We start from the raw sequence: 16,385 nt of genomic DNA, 5'->3' as shown, positions 1-16,385 counted from the left end.
CCACCCCGAGAAGCAAGGGTGCAGGTATCACTGCACTCCTGCACTCACAGTCTGTGCAATATGGCCACCACCGTGCTGTTTAAAAGATGTGTCCAAAGCCACTTCCTTCTTCCACGCTCACACTACCACAGCAGTCATAATGAAAACACATAACTTCCTACTACAGGTTCTGCCTACAGTGCAGCTTTTTTTGTTTCATTATTCACGCAGATATAAAGTATTTGACATCACAGATATAAGGCAAATGACTCACACTGACTGAGAAGGTAACTGTACAGACAACAAAGGTGCGCATTATACATTTCCTAAAGCCACCCCAAACCAAAGTGTGTCTTCACCCACAAAGGAGACTAGAAAATAACATAGTAGGTGTGTCCTTGGGAACCGGGGCTGTTTGGTCTTGAGAAAAGGAGGCTGAGGGAAGGCCACATCACACTCATCATAAGCACCTGAGACTGTAGAGAGGATGGTGTGGTCTCCATTCTACAGCATGCAGGACATGCTAAGGGAGGTTTAGATCAGATATCAGTGTGAGAGGTAGATTGTGCTCCTGCAGTGGAAGTTTCCAGTATTTTCTGTATGTAGTGTAGGCCTTACTGAACTTATAACCCTCTTGTGAAACAGTTATATAAGTTTTTTTGTTTGTTTGTTTGCTTTTTACACAAAAACAGTTGCTGAACAGAGTCAAGCTGAAATTGGGGGAAATCATGACTTGGGTAGAATTGAGACGGGCACAAGATAAGAAAAATATGCAGGGTGGGGAGAGCCTAGAACAGAAAGAATGGTGTTAACTTTTGGAAACACTGCCCTTCTATCTCCATAGGAAAGTGGTAATGGACCTTATATGGAAATGTATCATAGCAACAGCGTTGGGGAGACTGTGATTCTGAGACGCTCAACTAACGAGCAAGTGCCAGGAGAGCATTACCTGTGTCGGGCCAAGGGTATACACGTAGGGAATGAATTTCACTGACTGGGGAGCAATCTCTCCCTTGCCAACACAGGGAGTCCGCCCATTACTGCAATAAGGAATAAACTTTGCTGCTATCACTAAGATCTTTGCCCAACCAGAAACCTTTGAGTGTTTCTCAAATCAGGAAGAAGTGCCTCCAGAAAAAGGAGGAATGGCCTGCCCAGGGAGACAGTGTCCCTGTCCCTGCAGGTACTTAAGAGACACATGGATGCCACGCTAAGGGACACGGTCTAGTGAAGGTATTCAGCAACTCAGGGTGATGGCTGGACTTGGAGATGTCAAAGGCCTTCTCCAATCTAGATGGCTCTGAAACTAATTCTACAACTGGAGTGCGCAAGTTATAGCCACTACTTCACAAGTGGCACTGAAGCTACAGCTCTGTCCCCTTGCCTTTCCTTCCAAAAATACAAGGACATGGAACCATTTGCTTCCTCATTCTGGAGCATACTTACCTAGATACTTTCTGGTCCAGGGAAGATAACAAGACAGTTCCTTGTTTTCTTCAGTTGAAGTGATAATGCAACACAGTTGACATGCTATTAAGAGCATATAATTTCTAGGCAAGTTAAGTTCTCTCTGGGCTTTAGTTCTTTGCCTCCTGCTGTCAAGAACACCCTCTGGGAAGGGTTCAGATATAAGAACACAGATTTTTCTGTATGTTTGACAAAACACTTTGGATTCCCAGAGGTTTTATTTTGGGCTCAGTGAGTAATTTCTCAGCTAGGAAGCTCTGCGCATTATTTAAAGCTGGACTGTCATCAGCACTCTGCACAGTTAATCACTCCTCCCTTGATTACTCGAGGGAAACACTGGAAGAGAAGCTGTATTCTGCCCAGAAGAAGAGCTGCCATAAAGAGGGTACAGTTAACTTTGTGCCCTGTCCTCTAGACTGTACCTCCGACCTAATGAGGCAGAAGCAAGTCAGACCAATTACATTACCCTACGGCTTAGTTCGCATTCCCACAATTGTAAAGCCAATGAGAACCTTCTGTACCAACCAAGCGGAGAACTTCATGGTACAGCACAAGCCCTTAATTCAAGATTGTTCAGAATACAGCCAAATGTAATTGATTAGATTATCCACACCTCCTAACAAAATCCTATCTTTTCACATTTCTGTTAGATGGATCCCACTATTTCCAGATCTGACTGCGTGAACCAACATCTCCTCCCCACACTGTCAGTTTCCGCTTCGTCCCTTGGATATCTGGGCACTGTCTCACTTGACAAAACCCAACTCCATCCACGGCTGCTCAGCACTAACATAATAAACTACTGAGTACACAAATGTGACTAATTTTCCACGTTTACTGGTTCTCACACCATTTAGTTAGGGATTCAGGTAAGGTTTTCTAACAAAGTCCTTCCTTAGAGAGGACAGCACAGAATCATAGGGGTTGGAAGGGACCTCAAGAGATCATTGAGTCCAACTCCCCTGCCAAAGCAGGTTCCCTACACCAGCCGACTCAGAACTAAGTTACTCACACCAAGGTCAGGTAAAATCAAAATGCTAACAGATTTAAGTATTAAAACATAAGAAGCAAAACCCACACTAACCAAAGCCAAGAGGTCAAACTCGTGATTAATCTTCAAAAGACTCTAGCTGATATCCAGATGCCCCACACTAACAGGCAGCTGAGGTGCACACAAGTCAGTGACTGCAAAGTGATTCTAAGATCACAGAAAACAAGATCAATTTACAGCAAGCTATGCTATCATAATACAACCTCACAGATAATAATCTAGTTGCTTTTTTTTTTAGTCACAATCTGTATTTAAACTACAGTTCTAACAGTTACTTTTGAAATTTCTGTAGCCGCCTTTTTCCAGTTAAAGTTTATTTTAGTCTAGGATCTCTGACTCTGCAAATTGCAAAAAGGACCTTCTTGTTTCTTAGTTACTACCCCACTGCTTTTGTCCTGAAATACAGCAGATCGTGTAACACATCTGTGTGAGAGGAGTGGTAAAGTAACTCACTCATCTTCAGATTAAAGAGAGCAAGTCAGTTCCATAAATGTCTTCTTCCAAAAGCAAAAGATGCCTTTGTTACACTTTATCACAGTAAAAGTCAATACACTGCTCTTTTAAGAGCTGTTTGAATAATCCTAGAGAGCAAACTATGTCTACATGCAAGAAAACCTGAAGGATTTTGGAAGTAGTTCAGCTGTTTATAGGAAATTACATATAGATGATACAGGGGGAGGGAGGGGAGTAACTACCCTGAGTGGTGCAATAACTACACTACAGGAGCATTCTTAACTACTCTAAAATTGAACACCTGAAGATCACCTCCCAGTGATCACCACAGACACATCCCTGCCCAGGACTCACGTCGTCCCCAGTCTCACAATCCTGCAATGTTCCTGCCTTCAGCAAGCCCTTGCAAATGGACAAAACTGTCATATTCAGCAATGGGATTTGAGTTTTAAGCCATCAGCTCTTCAACAATCAAAAGCAACACAAGCTCCTTCTTCAAAGTACTTCACACATTTGCAGGAGCAGTGAATACTTCACATATGACAGTTTTTTCAAGTACTACCTCAGTATTAAAAGAAGTGTTTGTGGGGGTAGTCTACAAAATATTTTAAGTTTAAAATAACATTCAGTGTACACAGTTTCTAGTCAATTTCTATTTTTACATATTTTTGTGCCAATGCAAAACCAAAAAAAATGGTTTGGGAGACATGTTTAATTCAGGCAGATTTCAAGAGGTGCTTTTACAGAAAGATGGGAAAGTTCCTTTTTTAGCAGCTTCCCTAAGAAGAAAGCATCTGCTATTTTTTGCAGCATGTAATTTCAGAAAGACTCTCATTCTTCATTTAGAAGTCATACTTCAGTAGCTACAAAACTAAATACTTTTTTGATAAATTATTAAAATGACTGAATCATTCGCCATTCCAGGAGTCGTGACAGTCATCCACCAGCTTTTTAAATCCTCCCTTTGTTTTTGTGCCTTTTCTTTAATAGTCGGTACAAAGTCAAGAGACTTTTCTTTACTACTGGAAATCAGAAGCATTCCCAAGACACACTGTGATGAAGGAAGATTCAGTCAATCTCTTTTTTTAACCACATGAGAAAGACAGATGACCTTATCTTTGATAGCAGTCTTCTAGAAATAGTGCACCAAGAAGAAAAGACCATTAAAGTGCACTAATGCATATAATTCACATGCAGGGACTGTGGATGATCTCTTTGAACAATGCCTCTTCAATGCAAGCATACCACTAAGAAGCACAAGTCCTAAGAAAGCAGCAACAATAAAACCTGTATCAGTCATCGGGGTTGGACTCGATCTCTTGAGGTCCCTTCCAACCCCTATGAGTCTATCATCTTTATAGAGCAATTTAAACACAGCTTCCCAGTGCAGACACAGAGGGGAGTCTGCAGTTCTCTGCTTCTTCTGACCTCGATCAGAGCGGCCAATCCCTCACCCACACCTATGGACAGCAACAGGAGGCTGACTGTTGTCATATTTCACTCTGTGCTCCTCAGCAAGCAGCAGTCTGCCACAGCTTGGCTTTTACCTGGCAGGAACATCCACGGCAGCTGTTTTGGAACCTACTTCTACTAAAGCATCACTTATAAAAAAGTCTGTACGGAAGGTCAAAGGACGCAGCAAGACACTTACTTCCTATTCACAATTCCTTTTTTTTCCCCTCCTACTTAACAGCAACTGATGTAAAGTGACACCCAGCCCACAAAAACAGACACAAGCTGTTAGCAGCTCCCTCACAGCTGGGAAACGGGCAGCTCACACTTGCCCCGCACTCTGGAACAGATGAGCTGTTCTTCAGCAAGCTAAGTATGGGCTCTAAAATCTGCATATCATTAACAGATTTAAGCCTGAAAGCCAGTGTCAGTGAAAATGCAGATGTTCATCCTCAGTACTGATGTAAAACTATGGGAAGGAGTACAGACTGTAACAAAACTAAATTCATATGCAAAAACACTGACATGAACAAACACGTATACATAAGAGGAGAGATGCAACTGGACAAAAGGAGCTGAGGGAAGGCCTGACAGCACCTGCAGCTCTCACAGCGAGTGGAGGGGCAGCGCTGAGCTCTGCTCAGTGTGACAGCAACAGGGCCCAAGGGAACAGCATGGAGCTGTCAGGGCAGGGGCAGCTGGGGGTAGGGACAGTGCTGCACCACAGCGCGGTGGGCATGGAAGGGGCTGCACAGGGCACTAGGCACAGCCCCAAATCCAGAGTTCAAAGAGTGACAGTGGTGTCCAAACAGATTCGGATTTTGGGTGGTGGTGCTATATAGAGTCAGGAGCTAGACTCAATTGCCTGTGTGGGTCCCTTCCAACTTGGGAAACCCTATCATTGTGATTCCAAGAAGGCCAAAACAGTTCGCAGACATTCCACCCTTGATGCTCTGTGCAGGCAGAGGGCACAGTGCAGCACACAAACCACAGTGTTCTACATATCATATCTACATAGAGGTGCAGGGCCTAGCACTTAAAAGCTGTCCTAAAAGGCTATGGCTGCTGGAGAACAGGCACATCTTGCCTGAGATGTTGTCCTCATGAGCCTGAGTCTCTATGCCACACTTCTACTGCCTTCTGGCTTGCTTTCCCCCCCAGTAATTGAATTCTTATTAAGGGAGAATTCATTGGGTGCCAAATAAGTTTCCATGAATGGCTTTACCACAAAACAAATTAGTGCTGAGTGGCTGCATTAAGCTTTCTTTTGGATCAGGCCAATTTCTGGTGAACCTCCACTGAGATGAAAAGAGGTTTCTTCTCCCTCTCCCCTGAGGTTCACTCAAGAGAGACTGAGCCTCGTCCTGTCACCAAAGCCCAGGAAAGTGCCTAGTTTTGTTTACAGCCATGCTCCAAATGCTACCCCATCTCTCAGGGCCAGCATGCTAGTTTCCATCCCAGAAATGGAAGTGGCAGCACCAGGTACCCATGGCAGCACTCCACAACCAGTGCTATTGGCAGACTCCAACTGAGCTTACCTTCCCCTTGCCTTAGGCTCTTTATCCAATAGAAATGGAGATGTGTGGGCAAAGTGGCCCCCTCTGTGTGCTTGGGAAGAAAAAGCTCCCTTACACCCATACTAATCCATCCTTCACTCAATCATGGTCTTCAACCTCAGGAATCTCCTATAGTCTTATTCTGAACCCCTTAAGGGGGGATAAAAATAAAGAAACTGGGTAATCTGAGTGGATACGTGCATTAGCAATCCCCCAGTTCTGCAGCTAGCGCAGGAGGCAGCCGCACGCTCTGAGCAGGCGTTTGTAGGCTTATTTACAGGAAAGGCATGGGATGCTAATAGGCTGCCTCAATAGGAAGAAAGGCATGGAGGATCGGCAGCTGAAGGAATGAGTCACCAGTACCCAAATCCCCTTATGGTCTCTGTGTTTATTTGCTTACTAGCATGCTCTCACCCTGAGAAGAGTGCAGTCTCCTTCAGATCCATGCTGAATCTAATTTTAAAGCCTGCAGACTACACTGCACTAAATGTGCAATGAGCTCCCGACTGGTCTGAATGAGACAGACTATTTTTTGATAAATATTGCTCCCTGAAAACGAACAGTGTTGCCGTGTCCCTCCCCCACTGTGATGCAGTCTTTGGCCCTATAGAATTAAGACACCTTACCTGGGAAAAAGCCTTACTTGTTATCTCCCCTGCTAAGGGACAGCCACCTGCTACCTCTGTAATTAGGATTTGCTGTCTGGAAGGACAAAAACAAAAATAAAACCTATACATTCAAAAGCATATCCACAAAATACCTGCTTATTTGCAACTGCAATCCTGCCACCCCCAGTCTCTGTGCACACACACACACACACCTGTACAGCTCCCAGACAGTTTTGTGCACATCTATAATGCTAGCAAGAAAAGAGAATAAACTCAGGTGGCAAGGAGGAAACCCACCTCTGGTACCCCCACCTCACACGCAGGAGGAGCAGCCAGGAGTGCTGGGTGCTGCCCAAATGGCAATGCTGGATGTTGCGATGGCTGAGAGGCACAAAGCTTGGCACAGAGCGCAATCCAGCTGGAAACAAATGCTTCCTTTCAAGTGGCTTGACACGTGCTTGCTTTGAAGAAAAGGTAATTAGATACCTTGCAACAACTGAGACCTATTCCAATGTCTGCGGCAGTGAAAGCGGCAGCCGCTTTGTCTAAGAGGTGGAGATGACCAAAGCTGTGGCCTTCTTAAGAGGGCCAGGAGCCAGTTTTCTCAAAAACAGTAACAACCCCACACTTGAAACCCCAGCAGAATGCTTCAGAACAAAGACAGAAGCAGTGGGGACTCTGCAATCCTGATAGATAAGCACAAAAGGACGAACGTATCTGAGAAACACCCAGCAAGACTGACTAGTTCTGCTGCAAACAGCCATCACCTTGATAACATGAGAGTATTTTTTTCCTATCTGAAATCAAATACTCCAGACCCCACTGCGAAGAAGAGAGCTACAGCACACTTGAAGCACCCCCAAGGATCAAAGTGCAGATCAGAAGAGGCAACAAAACCCAACTGCTAAGGAAGGTCTGCTTTACTGTTACAAATGTTGTCACACCAAGCCTTTTTTCCTGCAGGGAAACAGGAGTAAAATCCCACTGAGCCACAGACCAAGAGGGCTGGAGTCTTTCTCATTGAAGGACACGTATAACCCACATGCCCTTCAGCCTCCACTCCTGTTTCTGAAAAACCACAGAGACCTCCACTGCCATGATTCCCAGCAACAACAGAGGTGGAAGAAGCGGTACCAGGGATGGAAGCTGAAGACCCCTGGGGCTCTGAAGGCAGCTTGGCCTAGGCGCAAACACAGCCTGAGGGGACATGAGGGGAGGCTGCAGCACTGGGGGTGGGGGGCTGCCTTTCATCAGGAGAGAACTGAATCTGCAAACAGACAGTTACCCCTGGTGTTAGGGTTCAGAAAGCCAGCAAGATGCCTGCTGTTATTCTCACAGGGATAAGTCACGGTGACAGCATTCATTACTTCAGGACCCTGAGGCACACAGCCAGAGCTGGAGGACGTGCTGCAGGGACAGGCACACTGCATCCCCCTGGGCCACCATACTCAGAGCAGCACGGAGCATACTGCTGCCACACCTCCCTTTCCTGCATCCCCGGCTATATTTTAGGATTTTTTTTTTCCTTTTTCACAGGCTGCCTTCAAAAACTCCCTGTGACCTACATTGAGCCCCTCCCCTCCCTCCGCTTCACCTTCCTTCCCCAGCTCTCTGTCCTGCCCTACTTTACCAGAGATTACTTCAGCTAAACCGTGTAATAGTTTTACGGAGAGCGCGGGCTGTGGAGGAGCCACGAACAGCCGGGCCAGCCATGCTGCCCGCAGCCCTCGGCTTCCCACTGCCAACCAAGAGCCGTGGAGAGGGAGAAGCCCACATCTGCGGGTAGCAGAGCAGAACAAAGCCAAGTGTTGCTCGCTGAGACGAGGGAAGGTGGGGGCGAGGGATAGCAAAGGACGCGGTTCTGCTACAAAGGAGGGAAGGAACTCCTCCACCGAGGAGGAACGTTGCTTTCTTGACGTTTCCTTCGTCTCGGTGACATCTGCCCGCAGGATCTCGCCTCCGTAACGCCACGGCGGCTGGCTCCCCTCCCTCCCCCACCAAAGCAGACGTCTATGAAGGGGGAGGGGGGCGGGCGTGCAGGCTCCCAGCTCCCAGCCCCGTGCCTACGCCCATACAGCGTGCTACTACGGGGCTACAACCAATGCAGAGGACCAATCTCCCGCAGGCAACCACGGCTGTGCTCCCGCTCCGAGTGCCCCTTTTAAATAAAGCCCCGCTCCTCCGCAAACACCACGCACAAACAAAGCGCAGGAGGTAAAAACTGTCTAAAGGGGTTACACTCAAAACGCGGGTCGACGCTCTCCGCAAAGTCACGGCGCTGATTTACCCTGACGCGGCGTCAAGACAAAAATAACCTGAGCCTTCCCACCCGTTCGCGATGCCACCGAGCGCTTCCGATGGCCGCGGTTCGCAGCGAACCGCGGCCACCGGGCGCGGGGCCACGCCGCAGCCGGACGCCAACGCGGCCGCGCACGTCCCCGTGCAAGACGGTTCCCCCCACAAACACGAGAGGGGATTTTCTAGAAATGCTGCATAATGAGTCATCGACTGCAGGCGGCTCAACGCGAGACACCTTCCGAGCGGGGACGAAAATAACCGCGGGCCGAAAATAGCAGCTCCCCGCCGGGCGAGCACGGGGAGGGCTCGCTCTCCAAACTCGCGGCCGGAACTCCTCCCCGCTCCCGGTCCCCCCCGTCCCCGGCCGCCGCTCACCCATCTCCAGCGCCTGGTCGTACTTCTCCAGCGCTGCCGGCAGCTCCTGCCGCTCCCGCAGCTCGTCCCCCTCGGCGCGCAGCCGCCGCGCCCGGCTCTCGGCGCCGAACCACTTCTGCAGCAGGTTGCCCAGCACCACGTTGACCCGCGGCCGGGCGGCGGGCGGCTGCGGCTGGGCGGCGGGCGGCTCTGCGGGGCGGCGCGCCCGGTGGCAGCGGCCGCAGTCCCCGGGCTCGGCGCAGCGGCGGCAGTGGGTGTGCCCGCAGTGCAGGGTGACGGGCTCGCACAGCAGCCGCCGGCACAGCGGGCAGGCGAAAAGCTCCGGCGGACGGCAGCAGGCCGGGTCTCCCAGCGCCTCGCCCTCGGCTCCGCCGCCCGAGGAACCGAGCGGCGGGGGCGGCAGGCGCAGCTCCTTGTCGCGGATGCTGAGCGCCAGGCTCTCGGCCAGCTCCCGCAGCTCCTCGGGCCGCAGCCGCGCCAGCCGCGCCGCCGCGCCGTAGGCGTCCAGCGCCTCGGCCATGCGGCCGGCCCGCGCCAGCGCGTCGGCGCGCCGGAGGCACAGGCCCCGCTCGGGCTGCGGCAGCTCGGCCAGCTCCGAGCCGTAGATGTCGGCCGCCAGCTCGAAGTTGCCGCCGCGGAAGGCCTCCTCGGCCACCTGCAGCATCTCGGCGCACGGGCCGCCCGAACCGCTCCCGGCGCCGGCCCCGGCGGGCAGCGCGCAGGGCCCCGGGCCCAGCTCCATGCCGCGCGGCGCCGCCGGCCCCGGGCCGCCCTACTCCATGCCGGGCCCGCGGCGCCGCCGACTCCGGCTCCTTCCTGGGAGGGGACGGCGACGGGAAGGGAGGGCGGGGCGGGGGCGGGACGCGCCGCGGCGGCGGGGGGCGGCTCCCGGGCGGCGAACGGCCGGAGGCGGGGGCGGCACGCTGCGATGCCCCGCGAGGGAACGGGAGGGGAGGGGCGGCACGAGGGGGCCGGGTACCCGTCCCGCCGGGCTCGGCCTCTTCCTTCCCTTTCCCGCCTCCTGATGCCGGGCCCTGGGGCTGCTCCGGCCCTAAGCGCCGGCCCTGAGGCCCGAGCCCCGGGATGGGCTGCTCGCCGCTGGGCTCGCCGTAACACTCGCTATGGGGCGGCTGCGCAGGGCAAAGGGTGCTCTTCACTTCTCGAGAGAGCCGAGCACGTGTGTTCGCTTGAAGAAAAAAAAATAATAACGAAAAAATACCCCCCCAAAAAAAAAAACCAATAAAACCAATAACAATAAATCTCCGAGCCCCGGCTCTCAGAAAAAATCTTTTTCTGTAAGCGGCAGCGCTGCCAACGCAGCTTGGGGTCTGCACGTCGTGCTGAGCGCTGGCTGGCGCATCGGCAGCAACAATGAAGATAATGCAGCTGGAAGTTAGTTAATCATGCGTGAGTCAGAAAGGAATCCAACTCGCTCCGCAGGAATAACAGGAGTAAAATATAAAAAAATAAAAATGTAGGCAACGTTTATTTTAGACACAGCTGTAAACAAACCGTTCTGAGGAACGGGAGCCTGGCAGCACGAGGAGCAGCACGGTTTCCAATTGGGCTGCAGCTGCACCAGAGGTTACTGTGGTTTCTGCCTTCTTCCTGTGAGGCCACAAGGTCCGATGGGGACCTGTCACCACACATCCACCTGTGGCCTTGTCTGCAGCCCCACTGCCTCTTGGCTTTGCCCGCTCCACGCAGGTAATGTGATGGTTCTCTGAGCAGTGATGACTGGATGGAGGAGGTTGTGGTGAGGTGGGGATCAGCCTCTTCTCCCAGATAACTAGCAATAGGATGAGAGGTGACAGCCAGGGGAGGTCCAGGTTGGATGTTACAAAAAATTTCTATGAGAAAGAGCAGTGAGGCAGTGGCACAGGCTGCCCAGGGAGGTGGTGGAGTCACTGTCCTTTGAGGTGTTCAAGTACTGCGTGGATGTGGCACTGAGGGATGTGGTCAGTGGGCACGGTGGGGGTGGGCTAGCAATTGGACTACCTGAGGTTTTTTCCATCCTCAGTGATTCTATGATTCCCTTTCTTGGCATCTTCACTTGGAGATAAGATGGCATCAATCCCATTGCCATGGTGTCCAAGTGTGCTGGGGCCATTATTCATAAAGGACTGAACAAATGTGCCTGGTTCTGCTCTTCTGCATCGAGGTCAGGTCTCAGGAGCATGGGAGGATGAGTAAATACGAGCTCACTCCTTGGGCCACTCCACCTCTGCTTCCTAGGACCCTGATGAGGAGCAGCAGCATTTTTGCCGATTGCCCCATCCAGTTCATGCTGGGAACCTCCCTGCAGCCCTCCCGTGAGAGCAGGCAGCAGGTGAGCACGTCCGGCCACGTTGTTTCACCCCACGTGTCCCAGCTGCTGCATGACAGCCCTTTCCTCACTGCATGACAGTGCGGCACGGTGGCACCAGCTCAGCCAAGAGTATTGAGCAGGGCCAGCTGGGCAGCCAGCATGCTGCTGTGCATGTTGCAGCCTGCTGGGTGGCCGCTGTCCTCTGCTCATAAGCACTCAGCAGGCACTGCAGCAGTACCTTTCCCCAAGGGAGGGAACTGCTTTATTTAGTAGCACTATCGATGGTCTCCTGTATGCAGCCTCTGGTTTTCTGAAGGCAGCTGTTTGCAAGGGGACAAAATTACCTCGCTCCCATTCAAGACTGGCTCAATGTGGCAGCTTTCCCTTCTTACCCCTGCCTCTTCCAGAACTGCTTGCCATCAGGGCCCAAGAGCAACATTTTGCATGGGCAGAACACAGCCATCCCAAGTACTGGTCATTCTTTCAATACAGTTTCCTTCTGTGTCAGCTTCAGAGCGAGCTTCCCTTGCTCTGTGTGTTTTTATGGAAGCTGATGCCTTGCTGAGACAAATGTGGTGTGATAAGAGAAATATGAGAGATAATGGCCTTCAGTTGCAGCAGGGGAGGTCCAGGTTGGATGTTATAAAAAATTTCCTCTCAGAAAGAGCGGTGAGGCAGTGGCACAGGCTGCCCAGGGAGGTGGTGGAGTCACCATCCCTGAAGGTGTTCAAGAACCGTGTAGATGTGGCACTGAGGGACGTGGTCAAGTGGGTATGGTGAAGATGGGCTAGTAGTTGGACTAGATCATCTTAGTAGTCTTTTGAAGCCTTAATGATTCTATGGTTGCATAAAAAATGACATCAAAATGAGCTGCTGCTCGCAGGGGAGTGATGGAGGATGCACAGTGGCAGAAGAGGTGAAGCACTCATCTATGTGCCTGTTATTGCTTAGCAGGTAGGACTGATATCCTGCAAAACAGCGAGGAAGTGGAGGCAAGAAACTACAGCAAAACTGTCAGTGGTCTATAATTAAAAAGCTCGTGTTTCTCGCTGGGATTATTGGTAATATTCCCAGGTTATTCAACTAAGGTCAGGGTATGTTAGGAAAAGTAACATACCATTCTTCTGCCAAGAAGTTCCCTTGGGATGGGTGATATGGCCATGCAGTTTATGGCTTCTTGTTGGATGAGCTGAGAGTGACAGTTTGCAACAGCCACAGAGCCAAGTGGACTTCTCAAAAACTCTCTGTAAACTGATCAAAACACCACTACTAACTTGCAATTTTCACCAGCAGAAAAGCTGTAGTTTGGAAGCGTTGCCTCCTGCAGGAAGTGAGGGACCTGCACTTGTGCTCAGGGCAAAACTCTTCCCAGCTTCCTCAGCTTAAAAAAAAATATTCCCGTGTGCCAGTTTGTTTGTTGGTCAGTAGCATTATTGTTCCTGTGATTGCTGTATTTCCACCCAGGAGTGGCCTCATGCTGCTGAATCAAGCACTATGCAGCCACAGAGGTCCATCTGCTTTCCCAAGGGAGAATTCTGGGTGCTTACCCCTCTGAGTCACTGATAAACTCTTCAGGGTTGGCACTGGGTTTCCTTTAAGTTTGCAGCTGAATTCTCAGCTTCTTCCTGAGGCTGGGTTTTCCCTAGTTTTCTCTCCAGGGTAGAATTATACTTGAAGGGGAAAGGAGGGGAGGAAGCAACTTGGAAATGAGAGCATTTACATATTGGGAGGGCATGTTCAATTCCTCTAGCACATTTCTATTCCAAGATAGTTTGAAGTGTTAAACTCCAGTTTGTTTTGATGTTCCTGTGGAGGAGATCTGTCTGTTACTGTTTTGGAACAGCTTAATTAGAAAGGCGTGTGAGGATATAATCAGTGCGCAAATATCGCCACCGTGCTAAAATGTTACAGAAGTTGTCAAGTCAAACATACTAAAATTAGCATACAGCATAATTAAGGCTGTGTATGCTTATTCGAGTTGCCTCTTTCACCTCTCCTTTAACTGTTACATCTTTTTTTCATTCATCCCATGCTATTTTCTCTACAAGACGTGGGGCAGAAGATACAGCTTCCCAGCGAGATCCCAATGGTCACCATGCAGTCCCCCACGCCTTTTGATTTGTAATAGTCATACTGTGCTGCACTAACAGCAGCCACTAACTCAGGTCACTCAATCCTGTGTAAATAGTGCTTGAAATCCTCAAAGATCATTTGTCAGATACACGGACAGTCAGAAGGACATCTTTGCTTGAGCTGTGATTGGATTCAAGCACTGAGAGTTCAGAGTTTGGGCCTAAGCATGAGCACTTTGAATCTGTGAGCCATACAATTATCAGTCTAAGTCTTAGTATAAGTGACTTATACTTTGGCACACAGAAATCCCACAGCAGACTGCAGAACCCAGCTCTTCTAGCCAGTGCTCCACTGCTTTTCTTTCTCTAATCGCTGCCTCATTTATCAAAAACTTTCCAGCTTTCAAAAGAAAAGGTCACCGTATGATTATTATTACCAGATTCTTTGTTGGTTTAGTGAATTTGCCCTATATGAAATAGCAATGGTACTTTTCTACTTTTTAAAAAGAAAGCTTTTTTTGCAGAAGTGTCATTCTTGTAAGAAAAGTATAGAGTAGTGCAGTGAAGAAAAAGGTGCTAGCTAAAATCCATTGATATAAATCTAATTAAGAGTTCCCCCTCACCCCCAGCAGTAGTGTAACAATCTAGATGCTGTGAGTCATAGGAGCTGAGGCTGTTTTGGGAGGTTTTCCTCCTTCCTTGCAACATCCCAGCAGGGAGAAGGATCCTGTCCTTGCAGCGTGACACACATGGATCGTGTACAAAAGATATTATTCCTAACTACATCCTGCATGGGCTGAAGATTAAACAACTTGATAACTGTCCAACAAACCATTAACACATCCGGTGATGCAGAAGGAGTCAATTAGTTGCAGTACACTACTGGATTCCCTTCACATTGCTCCTGTGTGGAGCAAGCAACTCCAGGCTCTTAGATCGGTGCCCAGTCTCTAATGGGCGGGGAAGAATGATGCCAGTGGCAGTGCAATCTGAAGTCCTCTGATTGCAGTCTCCACCAGTGGATAAATGGGGCTCGTTTCCTCACTGAGCTTGAGCGGGTTCTGCAAGCAAACCCAGGGCAAAAGTCTTTGCATCTGTGTTGCAGTCCCTGTTGAAACAGGGCTTCACACAGCCCCACTCGCACTGCTGAGGTTTGCTACACATGCTTCAAGTCAGCAGTAGCTGGATCCTGCTGGAAGCTAATGGCCCGTGCACATTGGGGTGGAAAGGGCTGCCAACAGGCTCACAGCATGCCAGCACTACCCGAAGCAAAGTGAGATGGTGCACCATGGCAAGGCACCCTTTTGGCACCCAGCTTGCTTGAAAAAGCAGGACAGCACGTCACATTCAGTGTCATCTCATGTCCCTCTGTGTGTGCCAAGAGCTCAGCATGGGTGTTCCCTCTTGAATGGTCCCAGTGGGTGTCACGGAAGGGCTCCCCATGCACACAGGGGCATCTGATGCCTTCTGGGGCTTCTCCCATCTCTGCTTCTCTCAGGCCACAGGGATGTCCTGGAACCACAGACAGGATCAGCATCTCTCTCCCCCTCCTGGCCTTTCCATAATTCTCTTTTCAGCTGTTTTATCTCACTCTTGGCATGCTCGACTTTTGCATGCATATATTTTTACTTCCCTCTTTTCACATTTCAGAAGGAATACCCCTGCTGTTTGACAGTGCTGGTGTGATGCTGCACACCAGCAAGCCTTCTTTGAGACCAAATGCTCTGGCATAAATTTTCTAGGAGTCTGGAGAAAGATGCCCTGGTGCTATGCTCCAGCATCCCATGGCCATGGTTTCCCACAGTTTACTTTCTGAGACCCAGGATCTGTCCTAATTAATTAGCAGCACAGTGGACCTCAAGCATTAATTTATTTGCCCAGCAATCCAGCACGATAAAGGTGGATAACATCAGTTAGATGCATGCATGGGACACCACTCCTTTGCCTGAATGAAAATTTCTTGCCCTGTTTTGATCGCTTCTTTACTGTGAGTCAGCACATGACACATTTTCCCGAAACACCCAGACACTGTGCATACAAAAATAAATGTGGGTCAGATGGGAAAAACATTATGAAGATCTGATGGTGCTGAGGCAGAAAATTGATCACATTTCTACAGTTGGAGAGGACCGCAAAGTCTTCTTCCTCTCTGAAAACTGCTGATCTCCCTCCTCATGTCCCTGCTGTAGAAACACTGGCAGCCTATGCTACAACAGTTCTGCTGTGAGTCCTCGTAGGGCATTCAGCATGGGTGCCAGCCAACCTGACCTTCAGTGCTAGCTCAAGCATTAGAGAGCTCTGAATGTCACACCTGGCCATCAAAGTTTTGTGGGCTACAAAATGCACAGCAGGTTGGGAGATACAAACCAGAGAGAACATAGCAAAATAATGTCTATTATTCTTCGCCAGTCAAGAGCAGACGGGGCAAGGCGAATTTCCACCTCCTGAACAATGAGTGTTTGTCTTTTTTTTTTTTCCTTTGGCAAAGGCAACATTGGAAGGAGAGTATAGTGGCTTTTCATATTTTGACTAAACGATGCTTTTGGGTCACTGTTACGGAGCAGCTGCTCCGGCAAAGGTCAGCCATTCTGTTCCATGAGGTGTGGCCCTCAGCCTTTCCAAATCAGGGCATTTCTGAGTCAGAGCCTTCTGTTTTTCCACTCAGCAGACCTTGCTGTGGAAATGCATGTTCAAGGCAGATCACTGTGTGGTCACTGGGGGACTGGAACAGGGAACTGGCTCCAAAGGCCTCAGCTGAAAAGGTGA

The 16,385-nt window shown here is 49.7% G+C and overlaps 1 protein-coding gene across 1 annotated transcript in view; it reads right to left on the bottom strand.

The window, feature by feature from the left end:
• Window positions 1–9,981, bottom strand: part of LONRF2 (LON peptidase N-terminal domain and ring finger 2) — a 31,324-nt gene extending 21,343 nt beyond the window's left edge. Inside the window, exon 1 of the mRNA XM_065741149.1 lies at window positions 9,240–9,981. Within this exon, the coding sequence (XP_065597221.1) occupies window positions 9,240–9,981 (742 nt within the window). The remainder of the gene's footprint in view (window positions 1–9,239) is intronic.
• Window positions 9,982–16,385: the final 6,404 nt, after the last annotated feature.

The sequence above is a fragment of the Cyrtonyx montezumae genome, unplaced genomic scaffold (genome assembly GCF_038088225.1).
Source record: "Cyrtonyx montezumae isolate F1298 unplaced genomic scaffold, pur_monq_1.0 scaffold_3, whole genome shotgun sequence".
Lineage (NCBI taxonomy): Eukaryota > Metazoa > Chordata > Aves > Galliformes > Odontophoridae > Cyrtonyx > Cyrtonyx montezumae.
The sequence above is the reverse complement of the archived record's forward strand: the minus strand, read 5'-3'. Positions and strand labels throughout refer to the sequence as shown.